This window comes from Athene noctua, chromosome 4 (genome assembly GCF_965140245.1).
Source record: "Athene noctua chromosome 4, bAthNoc1.hap1.1, whole genome shotgun sequence".
Classification (NCBI taxonomy): domain Eukaryota; kingdom Metazoa; phylum Chordata; class Aves; order Strigiformes; family Strigidae; genus Athene; species Athene noctua.
The window spans coordinates 55,768,955-55,788,939 of NC_134040.1; the positions used below are offsets into that span (position 1 = coordinate 55,768,955).

General features: G+C 43.4%; 1 protein-coding gene across 1 annotated transcript; it reads right to left on the bottom strand.

Moving 5' to 3' along the window:
• Positions 1-2,643: 2,643 nt before the first annotated feature.
• On the bottom strand, positions 2,644-19,169 carry LOC141959718 (transmembrane protease serine 11E-like). Its single transcript, XM_074903958.1, is given in 11 exon segments — positions 2,644-2,805; positions 3,219-3,361; positions 3,694-3,959; positions 4,191-4,371; positions 6,082-6,120; positions 7,114-7,277; positions 9,557-9,624; positions 10,054-10,169; positions 11,299-11,422; positions 19,076-19,144; positions 19,146-19,169. Coding segments are annotated over 11 exon segments (1,356 nt in total).
• Positions 19,170-19,985: the final 816 nt, after the last annotated feature.

A 19,985-nucleotide genomic window follows, 5' to 3' on the forward strand; every position in this document is an offset into this window, starting at 1 on the left:
AGTCCAAAATAAAGGCTCCCAGAACATACACCATGTAGATGTCAGGTCGTCTTCAGCCCCACTCCTGCTGGACACACTGTGCTGACACTCGGCATTAAGGTGGATCAAGGTACTGTATCTCTGCAAGTAGATGCTTAGAACTGATAGCTCCTTAAAGAAGTGACAAGTTCACTTTTTCAGTCTTGTGTGCACCCCTTTGGAGAATGATATTTACTGCAGCCCTTGATACAAAATGTTTAAGTCCTTCTGATTTTGTATCACAAATAAGCACAACTGGAAATTTCACAGATGCAAAATAAATTTTTTGGACACCTATTTACCTGTTTGGGGGAACCAGTGAGATAGCTGGTATCTGCAAACCTAAAAATATTATGTTTCTAAGTTACCATGAAATCCAGCATGATGGGGAAACCATTATGCACCTTGAAAACTCAAGACTAAAGTGCTTTGGGAACTGAAAATCCATGGCATCTTGTAATGATGCTTTTCTTCATGAAAATTTGTTCACTGTCCTGGTAAGACAGTTGCTACCAACATGAAAAAAAATCATATATACTTGTCATACATCACTTTTAAGCTGCCTCCACAAGCAATACACTTCAAAGCCATGTTCTGCTTACAGGACTAAAATGAGATTTGCCAGGCTCAGACCTACAGAACCAGTTCGACACTATTTCCTCCCTATGTAGAAATTAAGACACCAAGCTTTGTTTCTGAAGCTCACAACATTCCACAAGAAAAGTTCCCTGAGAAAAGCTTTAAGTGCCAGGTTTCCTGATACACACAAGTATAGAACACACAACAGCTGCAGACGCTTGTCTTTCACGCAGTCCTTCTCTGGGCATCCAAATACTCCAGTACCTCCAGTGAGGTTTCTAAAAAAGCATGATCCTTGGTACTGGCAAGCAGCTTGATCACAGAATGCATACTCAAAATACTTGTGTTAACTCAATGAACTGCTGTTCTGTTTGACAGCATTTGCAGCAAGCTGCATAGTCCAGAGGGAGTCCCCTGAACTGCCACTATATCAACTGACTTGTACTCAGTTTGAACAACACTTTGATCCTAAGACTGAGGGCCCATTTCCTCCAAATCTAACTAGGAGCATGCTGAAAGCCTGCTGTTTGCCTTTTCTAGCCTGGCATAAGATGCTTACTTGTCATGCTGGACCAGCTCCGAATCTTGGCAGTGTGGCTGGTATCTCCTTTGCTGAGTTCTTTCTCTTCTGACCATAGAGGGAAAAGAGGGCAACTGAGTGGCTCATTATCTAGCAACTAAAACCACAGCACTTGCTGTTGTCAGGATCAGCATCCACATAAAGTGTTAGAAGGTTTGCGGACACACCAAGGAAAGCATCCTCACCAGGAATAGGCGTGTTCTGCTGCTAGAGTGTGGAAAGTGTTTGAGATCTACCTGGCAGACTGAAACTTGGGCTCCTGAAAATATGAGGTCAGAAAGAACATGAAGTTTGTGTGGCTGAGATCAGAGGAATTAGCTTCAGTCTGGCAATGAGACACAAACTATTCTTACTTTCTCACAGAAGAGAGAAAGAGAGATACCTTTACATAAGATTACTGGGTCAGTCAGAAGTTCTGCCCTGCTCGGAAGGAGACAGATATTTCCACCATATCACAAAAGTTGTTTTTTTTTTCTTTTTTTAAGGATGCAGCTGAATATGCCCATATTAAAATATAATGAAGACTTGAGAACAGCATTTGCAAGAATAAGCAGATTGAGAGGGGTTCTTTTTTGGCAGTGGTCACACTAAGATTGTTACAATCCTCCATCCTGCACAAAAAGCCAAGGACTTACTCAGAACAATACAATTTGGAAAGTTAAAAATGGAATTAATTCAGCCAAATGCTCTGATATGACAACAAACTGGTATGAATATAAGTGGGGGTTTTTTGGTCTTAAGTCCAGCAATCACTTGCACACAAACACCGGGGTAGGGGCTGTTCATATGAAGCGATGAGTGGGCAAACATAGACTTGTTCAAAGCTGGTGGACAGAAGCTGGAGTTTTCCACTGATTCCTTTTTCAGGAAAACTCAGCAAGAAAATATTTTCTATTCACTCAAGTGACAGTCTGACACAGTATTAGGCACCAGGACATCTCTAAGCCATCTTCTGTTCTTCATTAGGAGTACACTCCCTGGAACGATGCAGGAAAAACCTCAATAATTCAAAAATGCAGCAGCCTTCCAGTCAGGGGCTGGATTGTAGCTTGCCTACAGATAGATGGGGCCTTGGGAGCACACAGCAAATGGATAGGCCACATTTTAGTTATAACGTGTCTTGGATGCTGATAAGTGATTGTTTGGTCTCAAATGCTTTGCCTGAGTATAAAAGTAGGGGCCAAACCATGTGGCCACAGAGAAAAAAGGGTCAGTATATTGCATACAGACGAAGGCAGTCGTCCTTTGACAGAGTACTTCCTGAACAAACAGCTGTCACATGGATCAAGTCTGTTCCTGTCTGGCTGTAGACCAAACCAATTTCAAGTCCTAGACTACTCCGAGCTTGCTGGCACTTGGTACTCGACCACAAGCTAAGCCAGCAGCTGTTTAGAGGGTAACCACAGAGCAGAGTGTGTCAGAGGAATAGCCGTACACAGCCCATAAAACTTAACCCGCTGCAGGTTTCAGATGCCAGTTTTGGAGTTGATCCAGTTTCGATAGTAAGTCACTCGTGTATACACTCCTGGTTTATTTGGCTTGCCACAGTCATCTCCCCAGCTCACTATTCCCACAAGATACCAGATTCCTCTGGAGTTCGCATGTACCAGTGGCCCACCAGAGTCACCCTGAAGAGAAAAATGTCAACAGGCAGGAACAAAGTAAACAGTGTTCACATTACTAATGCAGCAAGCCCCAAATTGTTCTGTTACAACTGACAGATATTTGTCTCTAGACCACATCTATAATTCAGCCTCCATATGGTTTAGTGACAAGACAGAGACTGACAGCCTGTCTAATTCAGTCTCTCCCATTCCACACCCTCACATCTGTATTCTCGCACATGTGCATTATATATAAACCCCAAGGCACCTAAGTACAGACTTCAGCCCATGAGCCATGAAGATCTTAATTTACATCTGTCAGGATAATGAACCCCATAAATTTAGTCAAGATTCCCCAAAGTATGTTTTATTTCTAGGAAACAACACAACACACAAAAAAACATTTTCTTTTTACTATTACCTATGAAAAGACTTACCTGGCAGGCATCCACCTGCCCCTCTAAGTATCCAGCACACAACATTCCAGGTGTTATCGCCCCACTGTATACTTGTCTTCTATTGCAAGTCGCAGTACTTATAATTTTCACTTCCGCTTGTCGAAGCTGATTAACACTATAGCCTAGAAGGAGAAGTGGCATTAGCATTTGCAGACAGGGTATGCAACCTAAAATACTGAAGGTTTAGGAGTAGTCAGATTTTCCTACAGTTTTTTCTGCCATTACAGGCAATGAAGGGAGCTCCCCAGACAACGTCTCAGGAAGAAGAAAGTTTTCCCCCCCAAAAAGTCTTTTCACTTGTTGCCAAACATAACCCTTCTCCATCTTTCATCCTCACCAGATGCTCTTTAGTGTCATGGACAAAAGGGATTTTGTACATGTTTCAGTGTTGAATCCAACTGCAATCTTCTCAGATACATGTTTGACAGGGCACAGGAAGGCAAGAGACACTCACCATCATTCTCCAAAGCTCCCCAACCTGTAACAAAACAGGAAGTATTCTCTGGGAAAATGTGAGATGCTTCAGGAAGGCAGACACTGTGCACATCACTCGTGAACTCAATAGGAGAGGCAAGTTCCACAACAGCCACATCATATTCATGATCAAGGACGAAGTCACTGTATCTTTCATGAATGATAATTCTTCGGACAAACTTTTTATGTTTTGGAGGTCTCAGCAGAATTCCAAAGCTGGCAGTCCACCTCCGAGGATCTCTTACTCTGTAAGATACCTGAGGTTACATCACAGCCACATAGAACAAGATCCCCAAAAGCAGCTTAGCTCTCCATTTAAGCATCAAAATGCAGGGCAGCCAAGTTTGCCTAAGGGACAGAGAAAACCCAAACTTCATTATCTTTCAGCAGATATAGAAGGTAGGGGGCCACGAAAGGTCAGAGCACCTGAGAGTCCTAAGGCCAGAAAGGTCAGATAGAAAGGTGCTGATGACTTACCCTCTAAAGCAGTGGGCTGCTGTCACTAGCCATGTATTACTGATCACTGATGCACCACAGCGATGGGTCCCATCAAGCTGAATACTAGCCTGCCACGGCCATTCCCCATCCTGCGCACGCTGCCCACCAAGTATTCTCTCCACGCCTGTGAAGGAGAACGCCTGTCTTCGTATTCCACAGCCTGTCAAAGAAAAGGCAGCTCTGCTTTAGCTGATCAAGGGAAATCAGGGTGTTTCTTTGGGGAGGGCCCTCATGGCTGCAGGCACAGGTGTAACAGGGCAGGGGTGTCAAGAGACAGCCTTCACCTAAAGCAGTGCCTTCAATAGCAGGGAAACCAAGTGTTGTGGTCACAAGTATCTAAGAATAGATGTAAGATAAACAAGTTTGATAGAAGAGTCACTACTTTTTCCATTAAGCCAGTTTTCAGGCACACAAGCCCATATGTACTCCCATGGGAACCGAAGGCTGTATATTTGAGACAGCGTTTATTTTCCCCAGTTGTAACTGTTTACCCAGTTTAAAAATACTGCCTCTACAAACCTTACTTTGTTTGATACTTAACCAGAGCTGTACAGGGACAGGTAACATATGTTGTCATTAGTCTATCTGTGCATACAGGTACCTATACAGATTATTTTAGGCGCAAAGACGTGCTGATAATTAACCTAAGCATTTAGATTCATAGAGCTTTCATAATAATGGCATGCAAGTTTCATCTAAAGACTAAACCTCTCTTGGTACTGTGTGGAAAAAAAAAAAAAAAAAGAGCATCCATAGTTTGGTTTTATTTTTAAAAAAAGACATCTTAAAAATAGAGTATGAAAATACTGAGGAACCCCCACATAAACAGCAACCACACCAGGGCAGCTCTAAACTTTAATACACACATCACTGCCAAAATATGCAGTGAGATGCAAAGACACGAAAGAGACACTATACATCACTTGCGAACTTAGTGGAGGCAATCTTCCCATTATTTGTAACATCCCACCTGTATAGCAAAGGCAATACCAACATAGTACAGTTTTAAGAGTCACAAAATTGCTGAAGACTAGTTTGCAAGAAACAACAAAACCAAACAAAAAACCCACCCACAAACTAAGCAAACAAAGAATGGATTTTGTCAGGTCACCTCCAGGTCAGCCTTGGCAACAGCAACAAAAGTGTCTTCTTCCTCCAACAGTTTACTTATAGCCACTGTGCCAACAGCACGGTCACATATTACTCAGCTGAAAAAAGTTAGATCCAAACCAGTTAATTCTCAGAGCCCACTTAAAGATGGAAAGCTAATGTGCACAGGCTCTGAGACCACACGGGGGACTGATGTCCCCTGGGAAGGGACTTATACTGTCTCTGTTTCCAGAGGAGCTATAAGATCTCATGGGAGAGCACAGAACAGGAACACTGAGAACCTGCCCCTCTCCAGGGCTATGCCACTGCCTTGCTGTCACTGCAGACAGCTCCTCTCCCTCCCTCTGGCCTTTCCCTGTGTATTGCAAGGTTTAGCTCAAATCTGACAGACATTTATTGCTAAACTTTTCTGCAGAGAGGGGGAAGGAAGAAAAATGGTTTTAGAAGGATTCCAGCAAGAATCTTGGCCCACAGCGACTGCAGCCCTTGTGCAAAGCTCACTAACAGCAACTCATCTACATGCCCCTGCTTCCCATAACCAACATTAAAGCAAGTGCTTCGCACCACCAAGTCAGAGTGCTTGATTCTGCAAACACTACAGCCTGACTGCAAGAAAATGAGCTGAAGTTTTCCCTGTCCACCGCTAGTATCTTTAACAAGTTATTTTTTCAACTTGCATCTCAACAACATAAGAATCTTGCAAACGCAGAACCTATAGCACCATGTCCCTGGATCTTTTCTAGAAAGCATTTGTACTTACAGTTGTTTAAAAGGTTGTCTCCCTTTTCCTTATTCAACTCTGAAATAAAAAGCAAACATCACAGTGAGCATATCTCCTACTGCTATGTGATATAACACATACTCCCTCCCTGACCCCATGAACACAAATTGCTTGCATTACTGCATGGAGCGACAGTACGGTAAAAGGAGTAATTTGCTCTCTTGGGGAAGTTCAATTAAGCCTCTGTTCATTACTGAAAGTATAAGGCCAAAGGATACATGTTTCTTGCCTTAGCTCAAAGCTATCAAAAGCAGCATTTGACTGCAAATAGGTCCAAGTAACATCTACCTGTGCCAGTGGCTGTGCACAATATAAATACCTGCATGAACTTGTTCAAGTTCAGTATGGCAAAGTGGTCAAAACAGTGTTCACAAATCCTCAGTGCCAAGATTGACTGAAGCTAAACTGTAACATTCCTGATTTCTTTCTACAAAAAGACTGCCAGATTCTGATGGTAACCAGTGACAGATTCACAGCAGAGGATTACTGCCCAGGGAACCTTGGGGTTTTGTTATGAACACTTGCTAGAGCAATCTGTCAAATAAGCAAAGAAAATGGCAGGGAGTGAAGAAGGAAACCATCTCAGCCTTGTATTTTAATAGCTTGAGGACTCTGCATTTCAGTACCTGGCAATACAGGTTCTTGTCCGATTCAGAGTCCCTTAAAGTAATCTGTGAAACCATGGTCACAAAGTTGGGCCTTGTTTTGATGAATTGGGGGGGCACTATCCCATTCAACAGAGCTAAGTCACACAGAGAGAGCCTCTGATGCACAGAGGAGAGCTCATGCTCATAAATCAGTGCCGGTATGCTTTCGTTCTTTGCCTGCTACTTCTTCCAAGCTCCCAGGCTGTCAGCCATAACACACAATTTTGAGAAGGCAAAAGAAGAAAACAAGAATAGCACATATTTGCATACTAAAGTGAAACCCATGACACCAAGAACAGCAAAGTATGAGGAAAAAATTCCACGCTAAAACCACAAACACTAAATACTCAATACAGATACTTGCCTGTGAGTCTAAGGGTAGACTGGTCAACATTCAAGAACGTGGAGCTTGTTTTCAGCCTTCTGCGTAATACACGGTTGACGTGGCCCCAGCTTGCTGCCTTACTGTCAGCTGTGGCAAATTTAAATACCAGAACAACAGATGCAAGAACTCCACCAGGATCTGGGCTGCAAACCAACAAAAACAAAGTGGTGTCATTCTCTCTTTGCTCACTAATCCTCTTTGTTCTGCTTTGCCCTGTCTGTCTTCTTGATATGAGAACAGGTCGGGTCTACACAGATGTACAGAACAAATAGCGTAGCTGTGCGCAAGTAAAGGAAGATGATATCTCAAGCAGGCAGGAAAAGGCTTGGTTCTCGCTATAACAATGATCAGAGGGAGTTTTCTGGGCACTGTTATAAGTGGTACAGCTGAGGAAGAGATGAGGAATCACTCCCTTCGGCCTCCACACAGCTCACGGTCAGCAGGGCACAGATGGCAATAGGAACAATACAGCAAGTTGGAACCCTTCAACAGATACCCAAATAGGCTATCCCTAACAGCTGTTGAAAAGACCCAGTTCAGAGCTGCACAAGTTAAAAAGGTCTTTTGGCATTTCTTTCCATTTAAGTCACTTCTCCATTTATTGGCCAGTTAGCTCCATTGTATCTAGAGACAAAAAACTCATTATATTGGTCAGGTTATCAGAGTAAGGCATGATCACTTACTGTCGCATAAAATATTGGGCCCAATACTTTAGACTAACAATCTACAGGAAAACCAACTGAAGACTATAGGGAAAGAGAGCAGAGATGCAGCTGTCCAGTGCCTAGTTGCATAAGAAGGTATCTGTAGTGAAAACACACTTGGAAGTGATACACTGGTCAACCTAAAAGGTGTAAAGAGATTTTTTGAAATCTAGCTCCCAAGTTCTGTGATTTCAGTTGATATGCAGTATGAGAGGCTTGTGGAAGAAACAAACAGCAGAAAACAATGTAGAACAGTTTAAGGCAGGGGTTTTCAACATTTCCTTCACCACGAACCCCGTTTATATACCTTTTGTGGCCATGGACCACCAAGACTTAATTCAAGATCTAAAGCACTAGACTGCATCAAATGTTTATTTCAATTTTCTCATGAAGAGTCTTCAAATTTGAAGAGAAGGGGAAATAAGTTAATCTGTTAATGCACACACTCCTATCATAATATCTTTATTGCAATGATTCCATATGAATTTAAAATAATAGCATCAACACTCTTCTTGCTCAAGTGGCCCATTATATGGCATTTTAACATGCTAATTCCAAATTTGATGCCAATTTTGACACTAAAATTTGATGAAAAGTTTTGACAGTTCTTCTCACCTCCCTGCTTGTTTGTCTGTGTTCAGTCACCATATATTTTTGTTTATGGGTCCAGGGCCACCACTTGGAGGAATAGACCTCAACCCCGTTGGGGCCCTAAGGAGGGCCGTTGGGTTAAGAAAATGTCTTTAAGAGAAAAACCGCCCAGTTAACAGTGGTGGGACTCAACCAGCCATACTAGCACCAAATATACTAGCACATCAGGGCAGGCAGGGGTTGGGGCTTGAGTATGAGAGGAGCATTGAGGGGAGGAGGCAGGGGGAAAAGGAGACACAGTGCTTGCCACAGGCCAGACCAAATGTTTCCAGTATGGACGTTCCCCACCCGGTTGAGAACCAATGGTTTATGGTAATTACTAATTCCATCTAGAGACAGGTAAAGGCAAGAAAGCCAGAAGTGCTGTGGAGAAGGACATTTGTGAGAAGTCTAGCATTCTTTGTTGTGTAGGGAAAAATATTCTCCAGCAGAATTGAGCCTTATAGAAATACAACTTCAAACCAAAATCATGTGAAGGAGAAGGAAGTGATGGCTCTTATCACTGAGTGATACATAATTACTGCCGAGAGAAGAAAGACTTAAAAGCATTCACACAGGACCTTTACACCTGTATTTCCCACTTGCCTCCTTCCCTCAACTCTATATCCATGTATCTCACAGCAGAATCATTTACTCCTTCAGACCTTTTCAGAGAGGGAAGAGAATAGTCACATCCTGCTGTACACCATGCAGAGGGGCAAACACCAGTTTGAGCTTTCACAGGAAGCATTAAGTGGAATAATGAGCTGACTCTGCATCTCTCAAGCCCTTAACTAGTAGTGAAGACTGGGATCACCTAGTAATTCATTTACTGCATCAAAGCCACAAACAACTGGTATTCAGGCAATCAGTCTGCAGAAGGCCAAATTTCTCTTCCTTGCTGACCTCTGAAGGTAACTGAGTCCTCAGTGTTGTGAGCATCAAAGGAGAGTGACAACTAGCCTAGATTTAGTCATCCTGTTGGTGTAATCCAAGCATAAACAACCAGGCCACTCCGTATCGTCAAGAGGTAGAAAGAAAGGTTATTTATCACAACCCTGCTTATTTCCGACCTTCACATTACTTACCTTAGACTGACAACATGGGATCTGATGTACCTTTTACTTAGAAAGGATCCCTTGAATACTTCAGATATCTGTTAAAGGAAGATAGTATATTGAAATACACATGTAATATGTGCATGCTCTCAAGATATAACACTCTCATGAGCCTCCAAAACACAAGAAAAGGCCTTCAGATCTCCACCTCTACAACAAAGCTACTGCTAAATTCCTGTCAGAGGATGCAGAACCAAAATAAACAGCTAAGTGGCCAGTTTTGCTGTCCCTTCTGCTCAGTGGATGCCCGTTTCACCACAGGGCTGCTGGAACAGACAGCACTTGTGCCTATCATCTGTTTGCTCACAGTCAGTGATACATCTTTAACCCACTACATCAAGGTTTGAAAGGTAAGGCCAGCCACATAAGGATGAGGCACAATCACCTCTGACTCTTTATTTTCTGTCACACAGTCGCAGGACTCTTCACCATAGGTCAGGCAGAAAGAGTGAAATATCTTAGCTTACCATGGTTTCAATCTCTTGGCTCAGGTGCCTGAACTCTTCTGTGGTTTGCCTTTCATACTGAGGGTCATAGTCGACATTGGTGATTAGGAAAGATGCATCATAATATCGGTCCTGATCTACAGAGGAGAAGGAGAGGTGGTTGACTTCCTTCAGTACAATTCAGACATGCACAGCACTTCACAGAGTGTGGCACAAATAAGGCTCCCAGGCTTTGGCTGTGACCCCATCAGCTGTGAAATTACAGCTTTATCAGCACTTTGGGTAAAGAGGGCTCTGGATCATCTTGTTGCTCCACGGACCACCTAGGGGCTCTTTTTTACTTTGAGAACTATCCCAAGTAGCTCTAAATTATACCCACTACAACGTTTCTCTGGGGACCATCTTCTCATCAGTCTGAGGTGAGCACAGCAACACACACCAGCCTACATATGTCCCTTCTGACTCAGTACACACACTCACTCCTCCTTAGCTGCACTCTGACATGTCCCTGTCCCTCCAAGAGGCAGGTGGCCCAGAGCTGTTTGCACCCATTAAGAAGTCAGGTTAAATTTAAAATCTAGCTCCTGGGTGTATGGCAGAGAGTGGCCCCATAATGCAGTTAGCAAAAAGCAAAGCTAAGCTGTAGCTCTGCCACTGCTCTGCCTAGTGTCCTGATTCAAGCCATGGCCTTGCTGACTCTCAGTGAGCCAAGACAGCAACACAATTGGTTCCATCCCAGCAGGAAGGCATTTCAAAACCCTTCACACTGGTATCTCAGAGACTGGGAATGGAATGGCTTGGCTTCATTCATCTGCTACTGAAACCGGGCCCTTGGCAACCAGGACTAACTCCTGGCCCCAAAAAGCCTAAACGTCTCTCTTTCTGGAATATCCTCATCTAGAAGTGCCAGCTTCAGTTTCTGCAAAAAAAGCCTGTCCAAGACCAAGCTTACTCTTCATAGCCTGAGTACTAGACACACTCCTGGTTTACACATAAGACTGCTAGCCTTTGGTTAACCACAGTTACCAGTGGAGACACCAGGGCAAGACAAAAAACAGAAAGAGGGACAAAACTTAAATCCATGCTTCAAGTAAATTATATTTTAAGTATTCTTGCAGGTTTTCTAATCAGTTCAGATCAGTCAGCTCATGTGGATTCTATACTGGGGGGAATTTTATACCTAAATCATCAGGCAAGACCACAGTAGCAAGTGAAACACAACAGATTCCTGAAGGCTTGTGACAATAAAAACAGTGGCGCACTTACCGTGGCACAAAAAGAATGTAATCAAGCCAATGATGAGGGCTAAGCCCACTATCACTGACACAACAATGACTGCTATCTTCCATGGCTCTGTGCTCTTCCTTGCTCTGTCCATCTGGATCACTATCTGCATTGAAGAAAACAACATAGAGAAACTCAACTCTACGACAAAGACAATAGCACATCCTGAGCCAAACCGTATCTGGCACAACTTGGCTGAGCTAAGAAATGTCAAAGAATGAGGTAGGGAAGGACCTCAGGTCTGACCTTCTGCTTAAACCAGGTCCCACTACAGTAGGTTACTGCAGGCTTTGTCTAGGCAGCTTTTTAGTACCTCCAAGGACAGAGCTCCTCCGGACTCTCAGGAGTCCTGATCCAGTCTCCAACCACCTTCATGGCAAAAGCTTTTTTTTTTTTTTTAGTTAGAATTTCCTGTGTTGCCTCACACGCATCCCTGAGAAAAGCCTAGAGTTGTGCAGGTTGTGCTAGTAGAGACAATTTCCCATTAAGAAATATTACACAGATTTCAAGCACATACAGGTGGCTTAAATTTAACATAAATTTAATAATTCATGATTGATGAAATAAATTCTGCAACAGGGACACTCTAGGCTACCAGAGACACCATATAACACAGAGCTTTGAGTTAATTTTAGTCGGTATGAATAGTAACATTTATTGATCCCCCACAGGGTTTGGGTTTGATTGCACCAAAACCACACGTTGTAAGAGACCACATCCTGTCCCATGCCAGACAGTCTGTCAGAGGGAAGAGAAATAGCTACTCGTGGGTAAACGTTATGTAACAACAAGACCCAGACTTTGTGACCTGCTGAAAGCCAACAGCAGACCTGTAAAAGGGTTGGGAACTTGACTCACATATGGACAAAGGCACATAAGCCTTTCTCCCCTACTTATGTCCTCCCGTGCAGCATTAGAGCAAGAGAACATTAGGAAAACTGCATTTTTGTGCATGTCCTCAGTTGCTTTGAGTAGGATGATGCAAAGCCTGAAGGACAATTATTTAAGATCCACAGTAATTCCACAGCACACCGTGTAGTAATTGTTGTCATGCCACGCACTGAGTCTTGACATCGTGGTCGGCTTTAGCACAGGGTATCAGAAAATCAGACAGAATCATCTCTCAAAGGTGCCTGGAGTAACAAATGGCAGCAGCCAGCTCTGGGGAGGAGGGACTCAGCTGGCTAGTCACCATGCTGTTTTACACCCACTGATCCACATCTGTATTGCTGTGGACCAGACATACTACATGCTGTTTTCCCCTTTTCAGGCCTACGGCACAGTCATTTCTGAGCAACATCCAGGAAAATAGGGGCAGGAAGGGTCAGAACGGCAGGCAGGGAGAGCAAGTCCTTTCAGGTTTTCTACAAGGTGAAAAAGAGGAACTACAAGGTGAAAAAGAAGAAATTGGTGAAAGCAGAGCAGGATACCAGCAGAGGCTCCATCTTAGGAAATGAGCTGAGGAGGCAGATGAACAGTGAAGGCGAGGGTATGATGCACAAATACAAGACAGTAAAAGACAGTGAAGCGGTGCAAGAGCAGAATGGGGTTATACACTCTGCCCAGAGGGCAAGAAAACTGAGCAAAGCTACAAGACATGGTAAGCAAGGCAAACCAGGGAGGGAAAAAAAAATAAAAGGATAGAGCCACAGAGGAAGCAGCTAAGAGGTCTGCACCAGCAAGTGACAGGGAAGTTGGAAGCAACTCAGTTTAACCTCATCACATAAAAGTTTGATTTTCGCTAGCAAGAGTGCTGGCAGGTATCCCAGTTCATTGCTTAAGAAGGAAAGCAGACAAGTTTTTACCCACTCAAAAGGTGGCATTGTGGAAAGAAAAAGTTAAACAGGATAGCTTCAGCCAACACCACAACAGCAGGTGGTCACAAGCAGCAGCTCAGTGTTACCAAAATACACAGGACAGGTCACCAGAATCAAGCCTCTGCTTCAGAGTCACTGCTCCCGGTGAAGCCTAGTACCTCTCCTTCTGTTGTGCCTGCTTTAGTGGAGCAAAGCTATGTTCTGGCAATGCAGAGCACAAGTTCTCCTCAAATCTAGCTGTCTCTCCACTAGACTGGCTCAGTTCCCCGATGGCAAGGCTCTACAAAACAGACTGCAAGGCAGTCGATAGAAGTCTGAAAGTCCAGGCTGGCCAAGATTACTTACTGTAATTTGCAGTTTCCAAAGTAAACACATAATATACACACACTAGAGCTCAAGCAGTTCCACAGAGGCCTTGACTTCTTACCATCTAGACCTTCACTGTATACACTATCCATTACTCCTGAAGGTTTAACAGATGGAGAGATTCGGATAACCTAAGACCAGTGGGACTGTCCTACCTCCATTTCTTTAACAAGCTGCAACCTCTCAAGGAGCACCACCATCCTCATCTCACAGCTCAGTCTTTCACAGTCCCAGCTCTGAGAATCGCCACATGCCTCGTGGGCAGCCAATTGCTGCCCTTGAGGCCAAGCCCCTTGGCTAACCTGAACAGCCCATTACTGCAGCTTGCCTCTGCCCCTCCTTAGCTAGCCACCTCTCATGTTTTAAAGATTCTGCTTTAGCATGTCTTTGCTCTCCAGCCTGGGCCCCTGCCAGTAGTCTTGATCAGACTGGTTCCCTGTGCTTCAGGTGTCGCCACCCCAGTGGGCTTCCACCTCAACAGCAATCACAGCAACATCCCTGCCTTGCTCTTGACACAGAGAACATGCAGCAAAGCCCTGATGGCATATGGCTTACTCAGCAGATATTAAGGCAACAGTACTTGTTTCATAACTGCTGTATACAGACAGATTTCCTCAAGACATGGCCTTATGCTTAAGCTACAAAAGCTTAAGGCTCACACTTGAGAAAAAAGCACCTTCCTTTTTGCAGAACCAAATTGCAAAAACAAGCACTGTCCTCCATTTAAAGCTGTCTCCTTTGTTTCCTTTTTGTGCAAATACCAGCTACATCGACAAACACTGGCAGCACAGACTCCCTCCTCCTCCAACGTTTCAGAGCTGCTTGTTCTCCACAGGTCACGCAGATGTGGAAGGGGAAACAGATACCTTAGGAACTGCTGCAATGGTGGGAGCAATGGAAACATGGGAGATGAGGAATAAAAACCTCCTCCACTTCTGATACTGATTTCACTTTAAATTTTCTTAAGAAAACAGTTTAAAGGAAGCACTTCCATATATTTCTACATTCATATAGGTAATTAATTTGTGCATAAGATATACAAATTATAGTGGAAATACTTCTTCAAACCCAAACCGGTTTCCTCCATTAACAAGATACGCTTGACTTCCATCCTGCTAAGTACCAGAACAGGAAAATTCTCTTGTGCAGTGAAAGCACTAGGTCTCATCACCTGCTGCAGTGCACAACTGCCAGTATGTGTCCTTCAACTACAATGCCTGAGTGAAGGACCCAGCTCAGCAGCCCCTCTTTTTATGGTTGTTTTTGTCTATTTTATCAGCAGACATGCTGGTTGCTAGTTATGCAGAAGGCTTCGGAAAGAAAACCTCTCCTATTTTTAGCTTTTTAGGAAATACCTAATCTTTTGCCACCCGTTTCAGGAATCAGCATGAATGCAGGGAGCAGGTCGTCTTGTTTGGTCCAAAATGAGTTATCCTTTACTCTCTGAAGAACAGCTCGAGTGCAGGCAAGACCAAATGTGTATTGCTTGTATTAAGGCAGCATGTATTTCTGATAGTTCCCAGGAGTTCTAGCCTTTGACACTGTCATGCTGGGGTCTGTATTCACAAAACAAAACATACTCACAGCTAAGTCTGGTTTTGAGCCTGCCTCTGCTGAGACCTACTACGTTCAGTGAAAGTTACTGTTCGGGTTATGTCCACTGAATGCATTCAGTCATTAATCACACACATTACATCTCCGACTAGCGCCTTTGTCCCCCCAGCCTTTTTGCTATTATGATACAGATAACAGGATTGTCATGCTCTACCAGAACAACCACCTGACAGGGACTCCTGTGCCATACATCTCTGTAGTTAACTAGTTCAGTGCAGGTGGATCCCCCAGTTTAGGAATCAGACTTCTGTACAGTCTTCTCTGCACTCCAGTAACCAAGAAAATTCTGTTCCCTAAAGCAACACGCACTGGCCAGAGAAACACTGATCCTCTGCAGTGCTGAGGAATGCAGAGGCAGAGATGATATTGCCTTCAACCATAGATGCATCCTTTCTTTCTTCTTGTGGCAGAGGCACTGCTTATATAGATCAGTATTCTCCTCAGAAGACCCCCAATAACACAGCTGTCTGAGTTGATGCCTTCCAGAGTTGGGTGTTTTGTACAGCTTTTCATTTCTCGCTGTCCAAAGTCCAGTAAACTGCAAATTAACGCTCAGGGTGGCAGACAGGGGAATTCAGGTAACACCAATGCATTCACCATCCAGCATGGATGAGGATAACTTTCATTCCTCAGAGCAAACCTTAACGAGATCAGAAGCAAGACTCCACCAGGGGACCTTGAAGGCTCAGTCCTCTCTGCTCTGCAAACCACCTCCTCACGCCTTATGTCCGGCAGCTTTCAGTCTGCAGTGAATTAGCAAGAAGTTTCAAACCCCAGATCTTTCATTTCAGTACAAAACTTATCTTGGCAATACTATGGATGAACATTAGACCTCCTCCAGCAATCCCTGTTCTCAGTTAAAACACACTTCATTCCCAAGGAGCCCAAGACAATCCATGGAGAGACCAGCATCTGGCAATTTCATATCACAGTTCATTTGAGTCTTGAAATGCAAACTGTTAAGTCTCCTAGTTTACACACCTTGGCTCTCAGCCAAAGAATGTGTTCTGATCAGTGAAAAAAAATCCATCTGAATGAACTATTTTGAAAATAGCTATGTTTGTATAGAATTAAGCTATTTTAAACACAGTAAAGAGAGGAATATTAAATCAAGCCTTGATAAAGGATATTTTAAAAAGTAAAATACAGCAAGAAATAAAGCTACGTTAAAAGTTTTGGGACATTAAGAAGAAGAGTTGTACTGAAATTTTATGGAGCTGAATTGTCCGGTCTTCTTTGTGAAACCACGGAAAAAGTAGATAGGATTTCAGGTTGGATTTCTGGTCAACCCCAGATTAATTCTTTACCTTCCAATTTGGAACATTTACCCAAAAGCCAAAGACAAGCACAATACACAGGTGACAATCTGCTTTCCCTCTCTCATCTTGTACCAAACTCCCTAAAAGATTACTTATGCTCATTCACAATGGAAGTTCAGCTTCCACCTCTGCCCGATAGTATTCGATTTGCTATACTGAGCTTACCCATTGCTCCGGTTGAGCTACTGTGCACTAGAAAACTGATCAGAAAATGTCTGTTCAAGACAGGAAAAGGAACCGTAACTTAATCATCTGTGTCCTAAAAAAAGGCCCTTATCCTGCTAGATAAGCAGGGAACAGCTACCTTGTTCTGTTTTATAGATCTGTCATTGACATTTTGTGATTTCTTAAACTAAGCCCTCAGAGCACCTCGACCTAGATTTGCCTTTATATGTATCTAAACCATGTTTTCTGGCACCAGCTGTTAACTGAAGGTGTTTGGCTACACTCTGCATAGAAGAAAACATGCAACCTCTTCTATCTGATCTGCTGCTGTCTTCCTATAATAAATTTATTATTATATTTTTTATTATTATTCCTCTGCTCACTAATATTCCAATACTCCCAGAAGATCCAGTGGCAGAGCTTGGGTGGCACATTAGCTGAGGAGGGTCTCTCTATATAGTCATGACCAGTTTTTCCATCTGAAGATAGATTCAGCCACATCCCTACAATCACTCTTCCTAGAAATGGGACCTTTCACAAGACAACTGAATCGACTAATCTGCTAGGCTGGTAAATGCAATTTGAAAATCCAGACTAGGTCCCTGAAGCTATCTACCTTGGCAGGGTGGTTGGGAATGGCAGCAACTGGCTTAGTCCAGGAGTCCTGTAGCAAAAGCACAGGGCCACAAAGCAAGACTAATTCCGCTCCCACCTTTGCCACAAGCAATCACACCAACCTAATGCTTCTCCTCCACTCTTGCGGCTCACTCAGGACACACACTTCTAAGAGAATGGGACAACAACTTCTACCATTTTGGGTGTTGAAACAAACAGCTATTGCCTGCCTAAGTACTGCAAGACCCTTGTTTGGATGAGGTCAGTTACCTACCAGCTTCAATCACTCAATGTTTGATATGTCCCAAAGCGATTCTGATACAATGGAAGACTTCCAAACGTTGAAGGGATCTGCTGAGGGAAACAAAACGTGCGTGTTCTTCTATGCGTCACGCTGAATCAGCTTGATCTCCCCACACCCTCAAACATCCCACAAAAACAGTAGGTGCTGCATGCCACCCCTCTGCAGTCAGATAAAGCATCACTAATGTATTTGCCACTTACTAATTGAGCTCCTCCCCTTAACCATCCAATTCTACCAAGGTCTTGCTGCTTCCCAGGAGCACACTTCAGCTGGGCAAAAACAACAGCTCCAAATACCCTTCTTGTCATTTGCATCAAGTTTGAAGGGCAGCATTCTGTCCTTAGGATATGTTAACTCAGAGCTTACCAGTAACTATATTCATGATGCCAAAATGTTGCTTATAGAGACGTCCCCGATTATTTGATCACCTTTGCAATCAGCACAAAAGGTTTGTTACTCTCTCATCCATTTTGCATGCATCTTTTTGGAGGCTATGAGCCCTTTAATTGTTGGGATAGCACTAACCTCCTGTACAACAGTCTGTGGGACATAATGTAATAACAGCAACTGAAATATCCTTGATCAATAGCACATCTTTCTACAGTTGACTGCCACAGCCAACATCTTGACAAAGACTCCCATGTTCTGAAATAAGCTTTAGTAGAACTGGGAGGGCTCCTCACTACATAAGGACTTTACAGTCCACATGAACATGTGAGAAGCCATCTCAGCGTAAAGGAAATACTAGGTACATGGCCACTGATTGCAATCAGTTTAGGATAAGGTTCTGCAACTTCTACATCATCTCTACCTCTCAGATTTCCACTTCCAGCTGCGTTGATTGTAGACAAGTATCTTATTCTGTTGGTTCGGCAGTCCCAGAATATAGCAGTAAATCTCTGCTTTTCAGCCTTTGAAAATAGCTCATTCTGCCTCACTTTGACTGGTTGAAATCTAGTTCAGAAGTGAGACACCAAACAAGCAGTTATAGTCTTTGTAGGTTTTCAGTTTGATTTTCATTCCAACGCAGGGTGGGTGAAATGGTCTGGTGCCAGATTTGGTGCGTTTCCAAGTTGATTCTGCACAGATTAACACTTCACTGGCTGCATACAAAGCCCATGAAAATAAACAAGAGCACAAGAAGCTACTTTAACCTACTTTACTCTGCTCACCCTCTTGTATCACGCTGTTAGCTCAGCGGTAGTGACTGCAACATGTTCTAACCGCACTAGCACAAACAGCAGATCCGAATTGGGGCGTAATGAGGTGGCTCTCACCTGCTCCCACACCGCAAGCTTTGGGGACCACCTTGATTTGTCACCATGCTGTAGGAGCTGGGGAAATCTTGGAAAACAAATACATTTTGGGTGAGGAGAAAGGTGAAATATCAGAAGGATTACTGATGTATGGAAGGCAGCTCAAATCAGAAGCAAGCTCAGAGCTACTGCCATTCTCCCCTACACCCTTGGTCAAAGCTCAAGCTGCCCTACAAATCTACACATGATATAGCCATGCTGCCCAGACTACCAAGGAACAAGTCAGAAGGCTACGGCACTCACCTCTGGGTACCACTGAGAGATCAGCAAGAAGCTCTTCTGTCTGGGAGATGCAGTGTCCCAAATGCTCACGACACACTGTGCAGCATCTCAGCATAGACTTGAGGCTTTATCTCCCGAATTAGGAAAGAAAGGAGTCATAGGCAAGTCAGAACAAGTCCAGCAAGTCTCAGTGACAGAGGCTTACCCAGTAGCATGATTCCTCCCCTAAAACAATAACAATACACTTCTTTCATCACACCTTTCATCCAGGAATCCCGAAGCCTTTTCAGAGTATTAACTACACCCTGCAACACCCCAAATCAGAAGAGTCCTGAAAATTTTGCAAGGACGCAGTTTATTTCCTTCTTTGGTATAATTAAAAACAAATCAGGAACTATGGGCAGGACCAACGCAGCAAATTTGCATGATCTAAAGCAACAATGTTCAGTCCTAGGCCAGATATGGAGCTGACATAAACTGATGTAGATTCAGGGGCAAGTGACTCTTAACTCCCTTGAACTTCCTTGAAATTGGTCATTTGGCCAGACAAGAACTTGCCCCCATAACAGCAGCTACATTCAAGTTAGTTAATCTTCTTTAACTCCTTAGGCATTAATTTTAATTGTGGCCATCTAGCCACACACTCTTTTCTTCCTGGAAAATTTCTTCTAGGTCATAAACATTTGTGATACAAATATTTGCAGGTTGTCTAGATAAGCATTTCTACTTGTGCTAGTTACAGCAAGTTAACTGGCAAGTCAATTAACACAAGCACAAACTCTAACCTAAAGTAGCATTTCTCAAGGTTTTGTTGGGAACACTTTTTACATTTTTAAGTTTTCTCAGTTCCACCAAACTTACTAGAGCCCATATAGCCTTACACACAGATTTGTTTTGGAAAGCAAAGAAAGAAGACAGAACATCACAGCAA